The 16,194-nt window shown below is 35.6% G+C and overlaps 1 protein-coding gene across 1 annotated transcript; it reads right to left on the bottom strand.

Annotated features, from left to right (window-relative positions):
• Positions 1-2,097: 2,097 nt before the first annotated feature.
• Positions 2,098-13,214, bottom strand: LOC136200680 (uncharacterized). Its single transcript, XM_065991102.1, has 7 exons — positions 13,069-13,214; positions 12,407-12,497; positions 11,363-11,508; positions 9,097-9,340; positions 5,900-6,004; positions 4,541-4,931; positions 2,098-2,624 (listed from the first exon to the last, which is right to left on the bottom strand). The coding sequence occupies exons 1-7, from the start codon at positions 13,206-13,208 to the stop codon at positions 2,140-2,142; spliced, it is 1,602 nt and encodes a 533-aa protein (XP_065847174.1). The 5' UTR covers positions 13,209-13,214; the 3' UTR covers positions 2,098-2,139.
• Positions 13,215-16,194: the final 2,980 nt, after the last annotated feature.

Here is a 16,194-nt window from a genome sequence, read left to right as displayed (position 1 = left end):
CGGAATGGACTTCAAGGTACCATTTTATAAATTTTTAAACCATAAAAGTGCGATCGAAAACAGGTGTAACCACAAGGTTTATTTTTATGCTTTTCCTTTAATTATATTATCACCAATTTTATTTTTCCAATTAATATTTGTTTATTTCATCTTGTCAAACCTAATTCTTAAATTTCATATGCTAATATAGTCTCAGACTGTAATTGTATCGGTAACAGATTATCAAATCGATAATCGAATTGAAATATTAATTTGGTTCGGTTATTTTAACATTTTGATTCGGTTTGATTTTAATTTTAGTTCAATTTGATAATTGGTTATTGATTCGGTTATTGAAAAAATATCGGCATAACTGATAACCACACCAAACTTAACATATAAATATAAAAAATATAATTTTAATTTTACATATATAAATAACTGATAAAATATAAAACGCAATCCTTAAAAAATATAATTTTATCTTTACATATATATAAATTTTAGCTTAATGGGTTTTAATTTCTCCAACTGTAAATTTTACACATGTGCATTATTATTTGAAAACCAATGAAACAAAATATAAAAAAAATGAAAAATTATCGGTCGATAACGAACCGAAAATTTTCGGTTTTGTAATATTCGGTTACCAATCTTATTTGGTTCAGTTGAATTATAAAGAGATGACATATTTCGGTTCGGTTAGCTAAAAATCCGATTACGTTAGTAACTGAACCGAATGTTGCTCACCCCTACAAATAGTTATTATATTTGAGACTATTAGTTTATTTAGAAAGAACAAAATTAGTTGTTGCATTAGTCTTGCATTATTTTAAATAAATTTGTCGATAAGGTGAGAGCAGTGTCGGAGCCAAAAATCTACACGTAGCACTACCACATTGTCGAATCTAAAAGGAGAAAACATCTTTAATTTATTATAAGTTTAACACTAATTTTTTTAAAATTATAATTTTTTATCTTTTTATTTTTAAGGGTAATTAATTTATTAGTCCCTATATTTTGACAAAACACACTGTTTAGTTCCTGTATTTTAAAAAACACACGGTAAAGTCTCTAACGTTTTTCTCGGTGAACTGTTTAGTCCCTAACGTTTTTCTCGGTGAACTGTTTAGTCCCTGTCGTTAGACTCTCAGGAAGATTCTGTCAGTCAATTTGGATTTGCGTTCTTCTTTTCCTTTATTTTCATTTTCTTTAAACTTTAATGCATCTGAAATCAACTTTGAGTGTTATTCTTTTTGATTTTCTTCTTAATCGTTCAAATTCGTAAGCATTGGGTCTGTTCTTTTTCTTGTTCTCCATACAAATAGCTTCTTCTTCTAAATTGGATTTCGTCTTATGAAGTTTGGAGGTAAATAGTAAAGGGTAATTTAGTCATTTTCGAAGTCATAAACGGTAAAAAAATCTAACGGGAATGCGCCGGCTTAGGCCCAAGGTTAGAGGAGGCCAAAAAAAAATTATAGGTCTATATATATATATATGGAGTAATTTTTTTATACATATATTAATGTCATTTAGGCTTTAAATGGCCCAAATAATTGATATTTCAGACTTAAAAGTGACCTAATTGACTTTTTGAATATAGATTGAAGGTTAATATAAAGAAATTGTGAAATATTTTTTTTTTTTTTTTTTGTATAAAGTGCAAACTTGAAACATACATAGTTTGAAAAATAATACCAATAAGTGCATAAAGTGCTTAAATTTGCACCATTTCATACGTTAAAGCTAAAATTTAACTTCAGTTAAAATTTTATAGTTAAATTTGTTTTTATCCCATAAAAACGAGCTTTTATAAGATCGTAATCTATTACATTAAATTACATATCTTAAACATAAATATTACTACATAGAATATATATAAACTAATATTTGGAGGGGCCGAAACTACTCGTAACCATGATAGTTCCGGCGGCCGGATGGGCCCGGGCCCACCCCTGTCTCCGCCCCTGAACCGGGGGGCCTTTGACCCCCGAGTCCTTCGCTAGCTCTGCTCCACCCATGTTGAATACCATTACGGATATAATTTCCTTTTCTTTTTTTATTAGCAAAATTGGAACATGCATATTTTGAAAAATAATATCAACAAATGCATAAAGTGGTACATAAACTTAAAAATGTGAAACTCTCCTAGTTTAAGCATCACTTCTTGGTTGGCTCTGTCTCAAGGCCAAACCCGAAAGGGAAGAGAGGGTCATATTTCGTGTCACCGACATTCATAGGAAGTTGATCAACTGATTTAAACCATGTCCGGGCCAACTTTCCGGTGAAGCCATAGTCGCCGAAAAGAACATCGGCAACACCTTGGCCTTCGGTTCCGGGAAGCCAAGCAGCCACAAGAGAATCCATATCTTCAAGATATTTGTCAATAACAAGAGGTCTTCCACCGATAAGAACCACAACACATTCCGTATCTTCACATACATTTTTTATTGTGGATATACTTTGATTAGAAAGTGTAAGGTTTAAGTTATCCCCAAAGAACTCGGCATATGGAGCCTCTCCGACTACGACAATGGCGACGTCAGAAGGATCGTTTTTCAACTCCTCTTTAGTAGGGTTCTCTTTGAAGACTACTTTTGATGATGGGTCAACTGTGGCTTTTATCGCGTCTAGAATGGTGGTTCCTGTTTATAAAATTAGAGATATTGAACATTAACATCACCAAATACACCCGTGGCGGAATCATAAATAAATATTTGGAGGATTTATTGAAGAAAATATGTTAAAAACTATATATTTCATTTTGGGGATTAAGCATTTGTGACATTCAAGAGTGGATGGATATAGGGTCATGGAAGATACATTGACCCCCGACTCCCGGGAGAAACAAAAAAAAATTATAATTACCGATTGTAGATAATTGTCAATCTATCAGTAATTTCTTTGTATTCATAATTGATGACATGGTTGTTCGAGGTATAAAAAAATTTCCTAAATTTTGGGCACAGGTTAAGAAAAGTCTGTTATAATTCCAGACAATTAGACCCTACTAATAAAACTACGTACTTTTTATAATATTTTTTTCTTTACACCAATCACTTTCTAATGAAGTGCTATATACATATCTTATTTCATTGGATAAATATATTGAATCTGATCTATTGTAAAACTTATCAACGATTAGTGATTTTAATTTTTTTTATATCTTGGTTTTATAAAAAATGAGTAAATTACATTAATGGTATATGAATTTTACCATAATTCATACTTTGGTACCTAGATTACATTTTCTCTTAAAAATATATCTAAAATAACGATGACAGGACAATTTAGTATATTTTACCGGTGAATGGCCGGTCAATGCGATTTTGACGTGTAAATTACATTGATGGTACCTGAAATTTACTCTAATTCACACTTTGGTACCTATATTTCATTTTATCCAAAAAATACACATCAAATAAAAATGACTCAACTTTTTGTACATTTGACCGATCAGTGATCGGTCAACGTGAGTTTGACTATTTTAAATTAAAAATTAAGACTCATCATACACTCAATTAACATAAAATTACAATACTATCATCGTTAATTAATTGTATGGTGAGTTCCAATGTTTAGTTCATGTTACCCGGTCACTAACCGATCAAATGAACTAAATTTTTCAATCACCTTTACTTGTATTATGTTTTTAGGATAAAATAAAATCTAGGTACCGAATTGTGAATTATGGTAAAGTTCAGGTACCATTGATGTAATTAAATCATGAAATTCACGTTGACCGGTCATTAACCGGTAAAATATACTAAATTGTCCGGTCATCATTACTTCAGGTATATTTTTGGGACAAAATGTAATCTAGGTACCAAAGTATAAATTAGGTAAAGTTTAGGTATCATTGGTGTAGTTTACCCAAAAATAAGAGATAAGGTTAGTGAGAAAGATTAATTTCGCCATTACCATAACTGAATAATCCAATATTGTTACCATGATAGAAATTATAATTTATTTTACCTCTATGGTAAAAATTGAATTATTTTACCTCTATGGTAAAAATTGAAGTTGTTTATACTATGCTAAATTTAATCTTCTATAACTGTTGATGTGTCAGATGATCTAGAATGCTCTATGATCAAATCGGTTCCAAACCATTCATATGTTGACACATCAACATAATTGTTAATGTGTGAGCATTTAAATGAGAACTAGTTAATCTCGGATCATTGTAGAACTTCTTCTAAAAATAACGTATAAAATAAAAATTTCTACTGTCATTTAAGACCACACTGAGTGGGAACCATTCAAATAATGACACATCATCACTAATACTGACATGTCCTACATGAGCGGTGCCAGACCGATGTGATCTGGGACCACTTCGGTCCAAAATTGCTCAAATACTGACATTTCAACACCAATATTGATGTGTCGGTATACGAGCGGTCATGAGTCACCGTGTATTCTAGGACCATATTAGTCTGAAATTGCTCAAATACTGACATGTTGACACCAATATTGACGTGTCATTATATATATAAGCGGTCCTATACGAGTGTGATCTGGAACGATACTAGCTAACCCAAGTTAGACTATAGCATACCTTGGGTGAGATTGTTTCCAACAAGTCCTTGCCATTGGATAGTCCAACCACCACATTGATAACCCAAATTATTGGCATGAGTCCCAGCGACCAAAATATTTTGACCTTTTTTAGACAAAGGCAACACAGCCGGTGAACCTGGCGCCTCGAAATTTCTCAATAGCACTAATGATTTTCTTACAGCTTCTCTAGCTATCTCTCTATGTTCCTTGCATCCAAGTTTATCTTCTAAACTTTCATCCGGCATAGGATTCTCAAAAAGACCCATTGTAAATTTAACCCTCAAAATTCTGGTAACTGCATCATCAATTCTACTCATTGGAATTACCTTCTCATTTACCAGTTTTGTCACACCACCAATGAACTCTGTGTAATTGTATGGAACCATAATCTGAACAACCACATATAACAGAAATGTTTGGTTAGGATTGAAAAACAATTACTAACAGTCATTTGAGAAGATAAATCAGCCAACTTCTACCAGCTACTAACAATAATAAATAGTTAGGGATGTAAACAGGTCAGTGCTTGGACTATATTCCCCATCCCTATTTCCTAGTCTAATAGGGATTTTCTGTCCCCTTCCCCATAATTGAAGCAGGGAGAATTTTCTCTCATCCCCTCCCCAACCCTACGAAGATCCCCATTCATTGATTCCTTTCCCCATTTTCAATCGCTTGAGCCTTGACTAGTTAACTCTAACAACTTAAGTTCCTAACAGTTGACATATCCAATTAAAATAATAATAATAATAATAAAGGTGTAAATAGGGATTTGTTCGGGAATCCGTGTGGGGGCATATCAGGAACGGGGATATCTTTTCCCGCCTCTTCCCCGTTCCCGACTTCCAAGGACAAAAAGATCTCAATTCCCACTCCTGATGGGGACACAGATCCCCACTCCGTTTATAATCCTACTACAATAATAAATAGTAGATATCAACAGCGGAATCAGACGTTTATAATCCTACTATAATAATAAATAGTAGATATCAACAGTGGAATCAGACTGACCCTTAGCCTTTCAATTAACATTTTTTTGTAAATTCATATGTGGTTTTGCTAATATATATGTATGAAACCAATTGAACTTATAGTTAAAGATCCACTTCATATTAATATCTGACACCCCCTCCCTCTCCATACGCTAATGCCCAGTAGGCTTGAAGCGTGCACAACACATACCCATATTACTATATCCTGAGCTACCAGGAATCGAACCCTGGACCACCTGATCAAACTGGCCCTAATACCATGTCGTGAATCAATTAAACTAAAAGCTCAAACTTATAGTTAAAGATCCACTTTATATTAATATCTGACAATACCCAAATTAATAATAATTAAAAAGAAATGTCACCATGTCAATGCCAGCATTGATTGACTCTATAATAGAGTAAGTATAATTAGCCTTCCATGGTGAAGTAATCCTGTCAATTCCTTGCCAATCAGAAATAACAAACCCCTGAATTAACATATCATTAATTAATAATTAGTACATAAAATAACATATATAATTAATTGGATAAAGTTTAAATTTATCCTTATCGTATTTCAGAAAATGTAGATACAGCTCTAACGTAAAAAAAAAAATAGTAAAATTTTATCGTTAACGAGAAATTTTTTCTTAGCCAATGGCGGACGTCTCGGCCTTTTACTGTATATAGTGTAAAAAATAAACTCATTCTTTATAAGCTAGACTTAAAATTACTTTTTCCCCCTATCCAGGCCGTAATGATGATGTTTCCCTATGCTGGGGCAAAAAGACAATATGCGGAACTCGACATGTTTGTGGATCGGACTAGACGGGGCCCAATAGGCTTTTGCAAAAAAAAATGCTTAGCCTAGATTTAGTCCGTCTGTTGTTATTTTTAGCGGGCTCGGGCTGGGCTAGGCCCGAGCTCAAAATCAAATTCCGAGCCCAATCCAAGTAAGCCCACCTAAAAAATATAAATAGTTTTTAATTAGAATTTCAAATTTATACTTAAATTTTTTAAAATGAATATTTAATACATAAATATATAATTTAAATAATTAATATTATTGTGGTTATCTCAAAGCACTTGGATCTCGCGCTTCTAACACGGAAAATCTCTCTATGAGTAACCTGGCATCCTGGCGAAGCTCCCTCCCAAACTGTTGTCCAATATGCAACGCTTATGGGGAAGACGATCTTCATGTGTTTATCAGCTGTCCGCGAGCCTACCGAGTGTGGCAAATCTTCTTTCAGGACAATAGGGTATCGACGGTCACAAATCTCATCTTCTGGCTTTCAAATTGCATCGGAGGGGCGTCAGGGACGGGAAATGAAATAGCGATGCTTTACTGGAGTATTTGGAAAGCGCGAAACGATAAGGTTTGGAATAACAGGGAACAGACACCAGAGGAAATCCACTGTATGGCCTTATCGGAATTGCGCGACTGGAGAGAAGCTCAAATCGTCAATCTAAAACACCCCCAGCCACAGTCGGTCGTAATTGCAAAATGGAAGAAACCGTCGGAAGGAAGCTATGTGTGCAATATTGATGCATGTGTGGATGACCAGAATAAATTCAGCTCTTATGGGTGTCTGCTGAGGGATCATCAGGGTAGATGTTTTGCTGCTAAAATGGGGCACCTTGCGGATGTCATGGATCCCCCGTTGGCAGAGGCAATGACGGTAAGAGAGGCTCTTACCTGGATTAAGGATTTTAACCTCAGCCATTTGGAGGTCCAATCAGATTGTCTCGTGGTTATTAGTTCCATACATCAGCAAAAATGTCAATTATCTTATTTATCGGATGTAGTGAATGATTGTTGTGATTTGTTAAGAGCCTTGAACTCATGTTCAGTCTCATATATAAAACGTTCAGCGAATTTAGCAGCTCATAGCTTAGCTAAGGCTGTTACTTCTAGATCTGTGTCGTGGTGAGTGGGTCTGTCCACCGCCAATTATTTTTGACATTCTCGCTTCTGATCTTAGTTAATAAAGTTTACCTTATTTCATAAAAAAAATTAATATTAATAAGGCAGGCTGAGATGGACTGACCAATGTTATTTTGTGAAATCCAAGCCCATCTTAAATATAGACAGGTTTTAACAAGCCTGGATCGGATCGGGCCTAAAGTCAATTTTCCTTATCCAAGTTTGGCCCATTGGATGCGGGTCAGGCGAGTACTTGAGCCCATGAACATGTTTATGCACAACCATTTATCTATTGAGAGTACAATCAACACCCCATAGAGAAAGATATGAAGGGATGACAGAGGCGGTTCTCGATAGCCGGGGGCACATTAGCACCCTATTGTCCCCTTGCTTCCGCCTCTTAACCGAATCAAGGGACCCATTTTATAAATTCTGTTACTTAAGTTCAGAATTGTTTTATACTCCGTTATCTAAACCCGAAATTGCTTCAAATTAAAGACGTTAATGATAAAAAAAAACATTGTTTATGATATTAGAGGTATATACACTTCCCCAAAATGTAAAAAGTAATTAATATTTAATATATAAATAATTAATTTAAATAATTAATAAGGCGACCGAGATTGACTAGCCAATGCTATTTTTATAAAACTCAATCCCACCCAAGATATAGACGGGTTTAAATGAGCCTGGATCGGACAGGGTCTAAAGTCATTTTTTCTTTATCTAAACCTAACCCAATGAATGCGAACCTATCTGAGCTAGGCGGTTGGGCCCGTGAACAGGTTTATGCAACACCATCATCTACTGGGAATACAATAAGCATCCCGTAGAAAAAGATACGGAGTGGTAGCAAAGGCGGTTCTCGAGGGCTGGGGATACATTAACACCCTCATGTCCCTTGCTTTCTAAACCCAATCAAGAGATCCATTTTATAAATTTTGTTACATGAGTTCAGAATTGATTCATACACTGTTATCTAAACTTGGCATCGCTTCAAATTAAAGACATTAATGCTAAAATTTCACTGTTTATGATATTAGAGGTATATTTTCACTTCCCCAAAACGTAAAAAGTAATTAATATTGAATATATAAATATATAATTTAAATATTAATATTAATAAGGTAGATCGGGATGTACTAGTCAGTACTATTTTTATAAAACTCAATCTCATCCAAGATATATACGGGTGGGATTGAGTTAAATGAGCCTGGATCAGATCGGGCCTAAACGAGCCTGGATCAGACCGGGCCTAAAGTCATTTTTTCTTACCAAACCTAACCCAGTGAAACGCAGACCTACACGGGCTAGGCTGTTGGGCCCGCGAACAGGTTTACGGACAACCCTTCATCTACTCGGAGTACAATAAGCACCCCGTAGAAAAAATGGAGGGGTAGCAAATGTGAATCTCAATAGCCGAGGGATACATTAGCACCCTCGTGTCCCCTTGCTTCCGCCTCTTAACCGAATTAAGGGACCCATTTTATAAATTCTGTTACTTGAGTTCAGAATTGATTCACACACCGTTATCTGTACCCGAAATCACTTCAAATTAAAGACGTTACTGATAAAATTTTACCGTTTAAGATATTAGAGGTATATCTACACTTCCCCAAAACGTTAAAAGTAATTAATTGAGTAAAGATTTACCTTGAATTTGAGTTTTTCCTTTAAGTAGCCAGTAAGTAATTCCTGATTAGCATGCATTTTTTTGCCATTAATACTAGAATAAGAAACCATAACAGTTGCAACTCCCTTTTGCAATGAGTCTACATAAGCTGGCATATGGATTTTGTATATGTTATCCATGGTTGAGATAGTGTTATTCTCATCCATACCCTTGTTTGTTCCTCCATCACCAACAAAGTGTTTGGCACATGCTGCTACCTTATCCCTACATGGAATTATCAACAAAATTAGTTCTTTTTTATAATTTTTACAAAAAGAAAAGTTTTGGGATAGGACGGATATCTCTAGTCGGGATAGACATGTTCACGGGTCAGGTACCCGCCGGTCCGTCCAGGCTCATGTTCCCTGGGTCGGGCTTGGACATGAAAATTTATCTTTAGGCCAAACCTAGTCCAGGCCCGCTAAAGCCTGCCTCTTTTTTGGATGGGCTTGGGATTTATAAAAATAGCATGGGCCAGTCCGGTCCGGTCCGTCTATTAATATTAATTAATAAATTTCAATATTTATATATTAATATTTATGTTTAAGTAGAAATTTATTTTTTATTATTAAAAATTATACATATATATTTAGATGGGCTTATATGGGTTGGACTTCGGATTTGATTTTTGAACTCGAGTCCACCTAAATTAACAGCGGATTAGGCTGGGCTTGGGCTGAGCATTTTTAGATAAAAACCTGTTGGACCCAGTCCGAACCCGACCCATGAACAAGTCTAGTCGGGGATAGAGAAAGTCTCAAGATCACAGAAGAGCTTCCAGCTCGAATTAGAAAAAGCGTTAAGATCACAAAGGAGCTTCCAACCCAGGGCCATAGAAAGCTTAAAAGTCGTAAAGGTAGGGATGGCAACGGGTAGTGTATCTGGGGGTACCCGGCACTACCCGATCCTAATGGGACTACCTGTACCCTGTATAAAAGGGTATGAGAAGGGTATGAGATCAAAATAATTACCCGTTAGGGTAATGGGATGGGTATGAGAATACCCCCCAGGGTACCCAGTACCCATTACCCGTCATAATTCTTTTATATATTAAAAAAAATTATTATTTTTTGGATGTAATATTTGAGATTTTAAACCCCAACCTTTTGTTTTTCAACCATTGAGTGATCCCACTAAGCAATTTATTCTTATTGATTAAGGTTCAATTTGTTCAATTTTTAGATAAATGATTTATTAAATTTATACTTTGTTAAATTTGTAATATTTTTTATTTTATTTATTGATTTTTAACGGGTAAGGGTACCCGTGGGTACCCGCGAATTAAATGGGAAGGGTATGGGATGCAAAAATATACCCGTTAGGATAATGGAACGGGTACAGGTAATTGAAAAATAAACGGGTAAGGGTTTGAGATTGGCACTACCCGCGGATACCCTACCTGTTGCCATCCCTACATAAAAGAGCTTTTAGCTAGGGTTAAAGGAAGCTTCAAGACCACAGACAAGTTTTTAGCACAATGCTAGAGAAGTCTCAAGGCTATAGAGGAGTTTCCAGGTCGGAGGCTAGAAAAAGGCTTAAGGCTATACATGTTTATGGGTCGGGTTCGGGATATGCCTAGCAAGTTTTTACCTAAAAATGCTTAACACAAGCCCAATTGAGTCCGTTGTTATTTTAGGTAGGGTCAGATTGAGGTGTGCTCGGGCTTAAAAATCAAACCCAATTCAGTCTGTTCTGCTGTTATTTTAGGCGGGTCAGGTTGAGGTGTGCTTAGGTTTAAAAATCAATCCCAAAATCAGTCCGGTTTGCTATTATTTTAAACGGGTTTAGGTTGAGGTGGACTTGGGCTTAAAAATCAATCCCAAACTTAGTCCAAATAATCCCCCGAATATATATATATATATATATATATATATATATATATATATATAATGCTATTAATAAAAACTAAAATATATATTAAAATATATAAATAATATCTCAATTTAAAACTAACATTAATAGGGTGGGGGTGGGGTGGGGTGGGGTGGTCCGACCCATGTTATTTTTACAAAACGTAGGCTTTAGCAGGAACGTATGAGCAGGGCCGAAGGTTACTTTTCCTTGTTCAAACAGGACCTATTGAATGCAGCCCTGGGTAGGCCGGATGGGTACTCAGACTCGTCAACAAATCTACAGCCAACACCACAAAGGAATTTACGAGAAAATTTGCATATTATTCCATATAAGGAGATTCCAAGTCTCCAACAATGATAGTAGAAATCAAATCGAGATATAAAAAATACTTACGTGCCATTGACATAGGGAACACCAGCAGTCCAATCTTTAGGAGGCTCTCCTTGTAAACCATAAATTACCTCAGTCATCACTTCAACAATTTTAGGATCTTCACTATAGCTTTCATAGCATCTACCCCATCTTGGATCTCTACATACCTATCAAATTAAGAATTTCAAAACGGGTTCCGTGATATATTCTCTCTTTCCGTTCTGTTAATTTCTCCCTCTAAAATCAATCGATTGAAGCTCCTCCTCCTCATTTCTTATTCTTTTTCTTTTTATTCTTCCCCCTCTCTTCTCCTTTCTTCTTTCTCCTCTCTTCTCCTTTCTTCTTCTTTTTTTTTAAAAATTTTGAAATTCCCAAACGTTCACGTCTGGAAATTCCATACGTGATTCATCATCATGTCTGGAAATTCCAGGCGTTCTTCAACGTCTGGAAATTCTAGACGTTCTTCAACGTCTGGAAATTCCAGACGTGAATGTCTGGAAATTTCCAGATGGAAATTCCAAACGTGCACGTCTGGAATTTCCACACGTGAACGTTTGGGAATTTCAGAATTTGTTTAAAAAAAAGAAGAAAGGAGAAGAGAGGAGAAGAAGAAGAAGAAGAAGAAGAAGAAGAAGAAGAAGAAGAAATAAGGAGGATGGGCTTCAATCGATTGGTTTTAGAGGGAGAAATTAATAGAGCGGAGAGAGAGAAGAGAGAGAAAGAAGAAGGAAAATAAAAAATTAAAAAGAGATGGAGAAGATGGTATTTTTTATTTTTATTTTTGATTTTAGGGTTTATTTGTGATAATTAGATAATTAGGGGGTTAATTTATGAAATAAATAAATATAAAGACCAAATTAACTCTTTTCTCTTTGAATTTTATCACCGTTAGTCAATTTGGCCTCTGTTTGCTACTGGCGTCTAACACATACCTCTGTTTGTAAAAAAAACCACAGGTTCGCGTTTGCAAAATAGGTAAACCACATGCATTTTTTTTGTACTTATCCATTTTTTAAAAATATATTTAAAAAAAATCAAATTGAAAAACATGTAATTAAATATTACCGCAATGCATGGTGCAAAAGCATACGGAATTCCAGTAGCTCTAACTTCAAGTGCAGTTGCAGCACCAATTCTCTTTACAAGATCAGGATCCCTACATTATCAAAGCCGACATACAGTGGCGGAGTCAGAACTAAATACTCGGATGAAAAATTATTGAAAATTACACTTTTTATTGGGTTAAACATCAGCGACGGAAACTTCTGTCGCGGATTTCAAGTGATGTCAAATGAGTAATACATTTTGAATCTTATAAAGGAATTTTATTTTTAACGGCGGAAATTTCAAATGGTAATTCTAATTTGTTTTATTTTCTCCCTGATGTCATGGTGAATATAGACTTCGAAAAACATGGGGTGCTAATTTACGCCCCGTAATCCCCTTTTTGTGGAAACAGAAGTGGTTCACGAAGGGTGAGGGTGGTCTGGTACCCCCAAGCCCTCTTTCATTATCTTCGCTCTGCCCATTGTTGAGGGGTCTACAAATTTTTCAGCTCTTTAATACAGACATATTTAGTGGAGTGGGACTTAAAAATTAATTTCGAAATTAAGAATCTACATCCCTCTCTGTCGATGTATTTAGTCGAAATCAAATTTAGAAATGTTTACACAAATTATTCAATCTGCATTGCTAAGTAAACGAGAATAAGTTGATATTTTGTTTACCTGGTGACTCCAAGGCCAATATTATGAGGGAAAATAGTTGATTTGTAAACATTGTTGTGGCCATGAACGGCATCAACTCCGTAAATTATAGGAATTCCAAGACGAGTAGAAAGCGCTCCTTTCTGAAAGTCTTTTACCATCGTTACCCATTTTTTTACGGTTGCATTTACTTCTGGCACACTCCCTCCTCCACTCAACATACTCCCTGTAAGTGACGCAATCAAAACCAAATATCCAGAGATAAAAAAAACAAAAAATTATTAAAAATTATAGGGTTTTTTTTCTCCATTAAGCATCAGTGCCCTAAAGTTCATCGCTTATTTCTTTAATGATATCATATCCGTTACAGATCCCAACCAATTAGTCATCTGAATCTTAGAATGTGCTAATGGTTAGGGGGCTGCCCATAAGATAGAATGAAATTCTGGACGGAAAATTATGTTTGGCGTCCTATTTTTCTTATTTTCTTCTTAGAGTTAAGGGTCGACAGACCTTCTGTGACCTCCTGTCTATCCATCCAGTTTGCCTTATTTTCCCGGAGTCAAAGGGTCAACAAACCATCCGTAACTCCATGTCTTTCCATCCCATTCTTCTTATTTTCTTCATGGAATTAGGGGGTCAACAGATTATCTGTGACCCCATGTCTCTCCGTCCAATTCTTCTTATTTTCTTCTTAGAATCAGGGGGTCGATAGACCATTCATGACCCATGTCTCTCTGTCCATTTTTCCTTATTTTTTCATGAAGTTAGGGAGTCAACAGACCATCCTTGACCCCTATCTCTTCATCTAGTTTTCCTTACTTTCTTCCTGAAGTCAACGGATCGACAAACCATCCATGACCCCTTATCTCTCCGTACAATTTCCCTTATTTTCTTCCTAAAGTTAGGGGATCGAGAAACCATCTGTAAACCCCATATCTCTCCGTCCAATTTTCCTTATTTTCTTCCTGGAGTTAAGGGGTCGACAGACCATCCATGACCCCCCAATCTCTCCATCCAGTTTTCTTTATTTTCTTCCTAAAGTCTAGGGATAGCAACGGGTAGGGTACCCGCGGGTAATGCCAATCCCAAACCCTTACCCTTTTATTTTTTAATTACCCGTACCCTTCCCATTACCCTAACGGGTATACTTTTTGCATCTCATACCTGTCCCATTTAATTCACGGGTACCCGTGGATACCTTTACCCGTTAAGAATCAATAAATGAAACAAAAAATATTATAAATTTAACAAAGTATAAATTTAATAAATAATAAGAATAAATTAGCTTGGTGGTATCACTCAATAGTTGAAAAACAAAAGGTTATGGTTCAAATCCCACATCTTACATGTAAAAAATAATGATATTTATTAATATATAAAAAAATTATAACTGGTACCGGTACCCTGAGGGGTATTCTCATACCCGTCCCATTACCCTAACGGGTAATGGTTTTGATCCCATACTCGTCACACACCCTTTTATACAGGGTACGGGTAGTCCCATTAGGGTCAGGTAGTGCCGGATACCCGCGGGTAGGGTACCCGTTGCCATCAAAGTCAGGGGATCGACAAACCATCTATAACCCCATATCTCTCCATCCAATTTTCCTTATTTTTTTCTAAAGTCAAGGGGTCCATAAATCATCCTTGACCCCAACCTTTCGATCCTGTTTTTCTTATTTTTTTCCTAAAATCAGGGGGTTATCAGACAATCCGACCCTTATCTCTCCATCTAGTTTTTCTTATATTCTTCCTAGAGTCAGGGGTCGACAAACCACCCTTGACCCCTATCTCCCCATCCAATTTTCCTTATTTTTTCCTAGAGTTAAAGGGTCGACAATCCATCCATAACCCTTTTATCTTTCCGTCCAGTTTTTCTTATTTTCTTCCTGGAGTCAGGGGGTCTATAAACCATTTGTGACCCCTACCTCTCCATCCAATTTTTCTTATTTTTTTTGGAGTTAGGGGATCGACAAACCATCTGTGACCCTTATCTTTCCATCCAATTTTTCTTATTTTCTTCCTAGAGTCAGGGGGTCAAAAAAACCACCTTTGACACATATCTCCCCATCCAATTTTCCTTATCTTTTCCTAGAGTTAAGGGGTCGACAGACCATCCATGACCTTCTATCTCTCCGTCCAGTTTTTCTTATTTTCTTCCTAGAGTCAAAGAGTCGACAGACTATCTGTGACCCCTTGTCGCTCGTTTTTTATTTTTCAAAATTACAAATGGAAAAATTAAATTACTTACCAATGAAATTATCTTTGACAATTTGAGATGTGCAATTGATTCTTTCAAGTTGAGTCATTTGACCAATCTTTTCAGCTAATGTCATTCTCTTCAATAAATCTTGAACTCTTTCTTCAACTCCCACTTTTGGATCTTTGTATTTTGATCCTTTTGATTCTTGTTTTGATTCTTCTTTTGATTCTTTTGAAATACCTTCACTTGTTCCCCAACATATCATCATTATCATTAGCCCCACTATTAGGGTCATTTTTTTTCTTCTTTCCATTTTTTAATACTTTTTCAAAATAAATATAAAATCTCTTCAAAATCCTGTATAATAACAAATTTCCAATATCAATAACGTTTTTAGACAAGTACAGATATAACATTAACATAAAAAAAATAAGAAATGATAAAATTTATCTTTGATTAACGTTTCCAACTTGGAGCAATTCTGAATCCAGATATCGGTAAATAAAGAAATTTTCGGCCCAGATAACATAAATCCTATAAAACGGAACTTTTATCTAGGTCTATAGAAAAAAAACAGGAGTATGAGGGTGTCGATGCATGCACCCACGATCATCAAAAATCATCTTTTATATAGATCCAGGATTCACTGACATGGGTGGTTGTGGTGCCGCGAATTGATATTTTGTAAATGTTTTTACATAATAAAAAAATTAAACCTCTTTATACAGTTCTATGGAATTTTCGATGTTTTCCACTAACCAGTGGGTGCTCAAGTCCCCTAGATCCATCCTCATTTATAAGGGTAGTTAAATGGTGGTTCTGTCCTCCTGCCCACCCTTCCATCTTTATCTGTAAGTGTTAATTACATCCTAACAAGTGAAGAGTTGTGCATATTTTTTTATGCTTCAGCTCGAGTCAAAACGATGTTATTTAGATTTAGA

This window comes from Euphorbia lathyris, chromosome 7 (assembly GCF_963576675.1).
Source record: "Euphorbia lathyris chromosome 7, ddEupLath1.1, whole genome shotgun sequence".
Lineage (NCBI taxonomy): Eukaryota > Viridiplantae > Streptophyta > Magnoliopsida > Malpighiales > Euphorbiaceae > Euphorbia > Euphorbia lathyris.
This window is presented reverse-complemented; position numbering and strand designations above follow the sequence as displayed.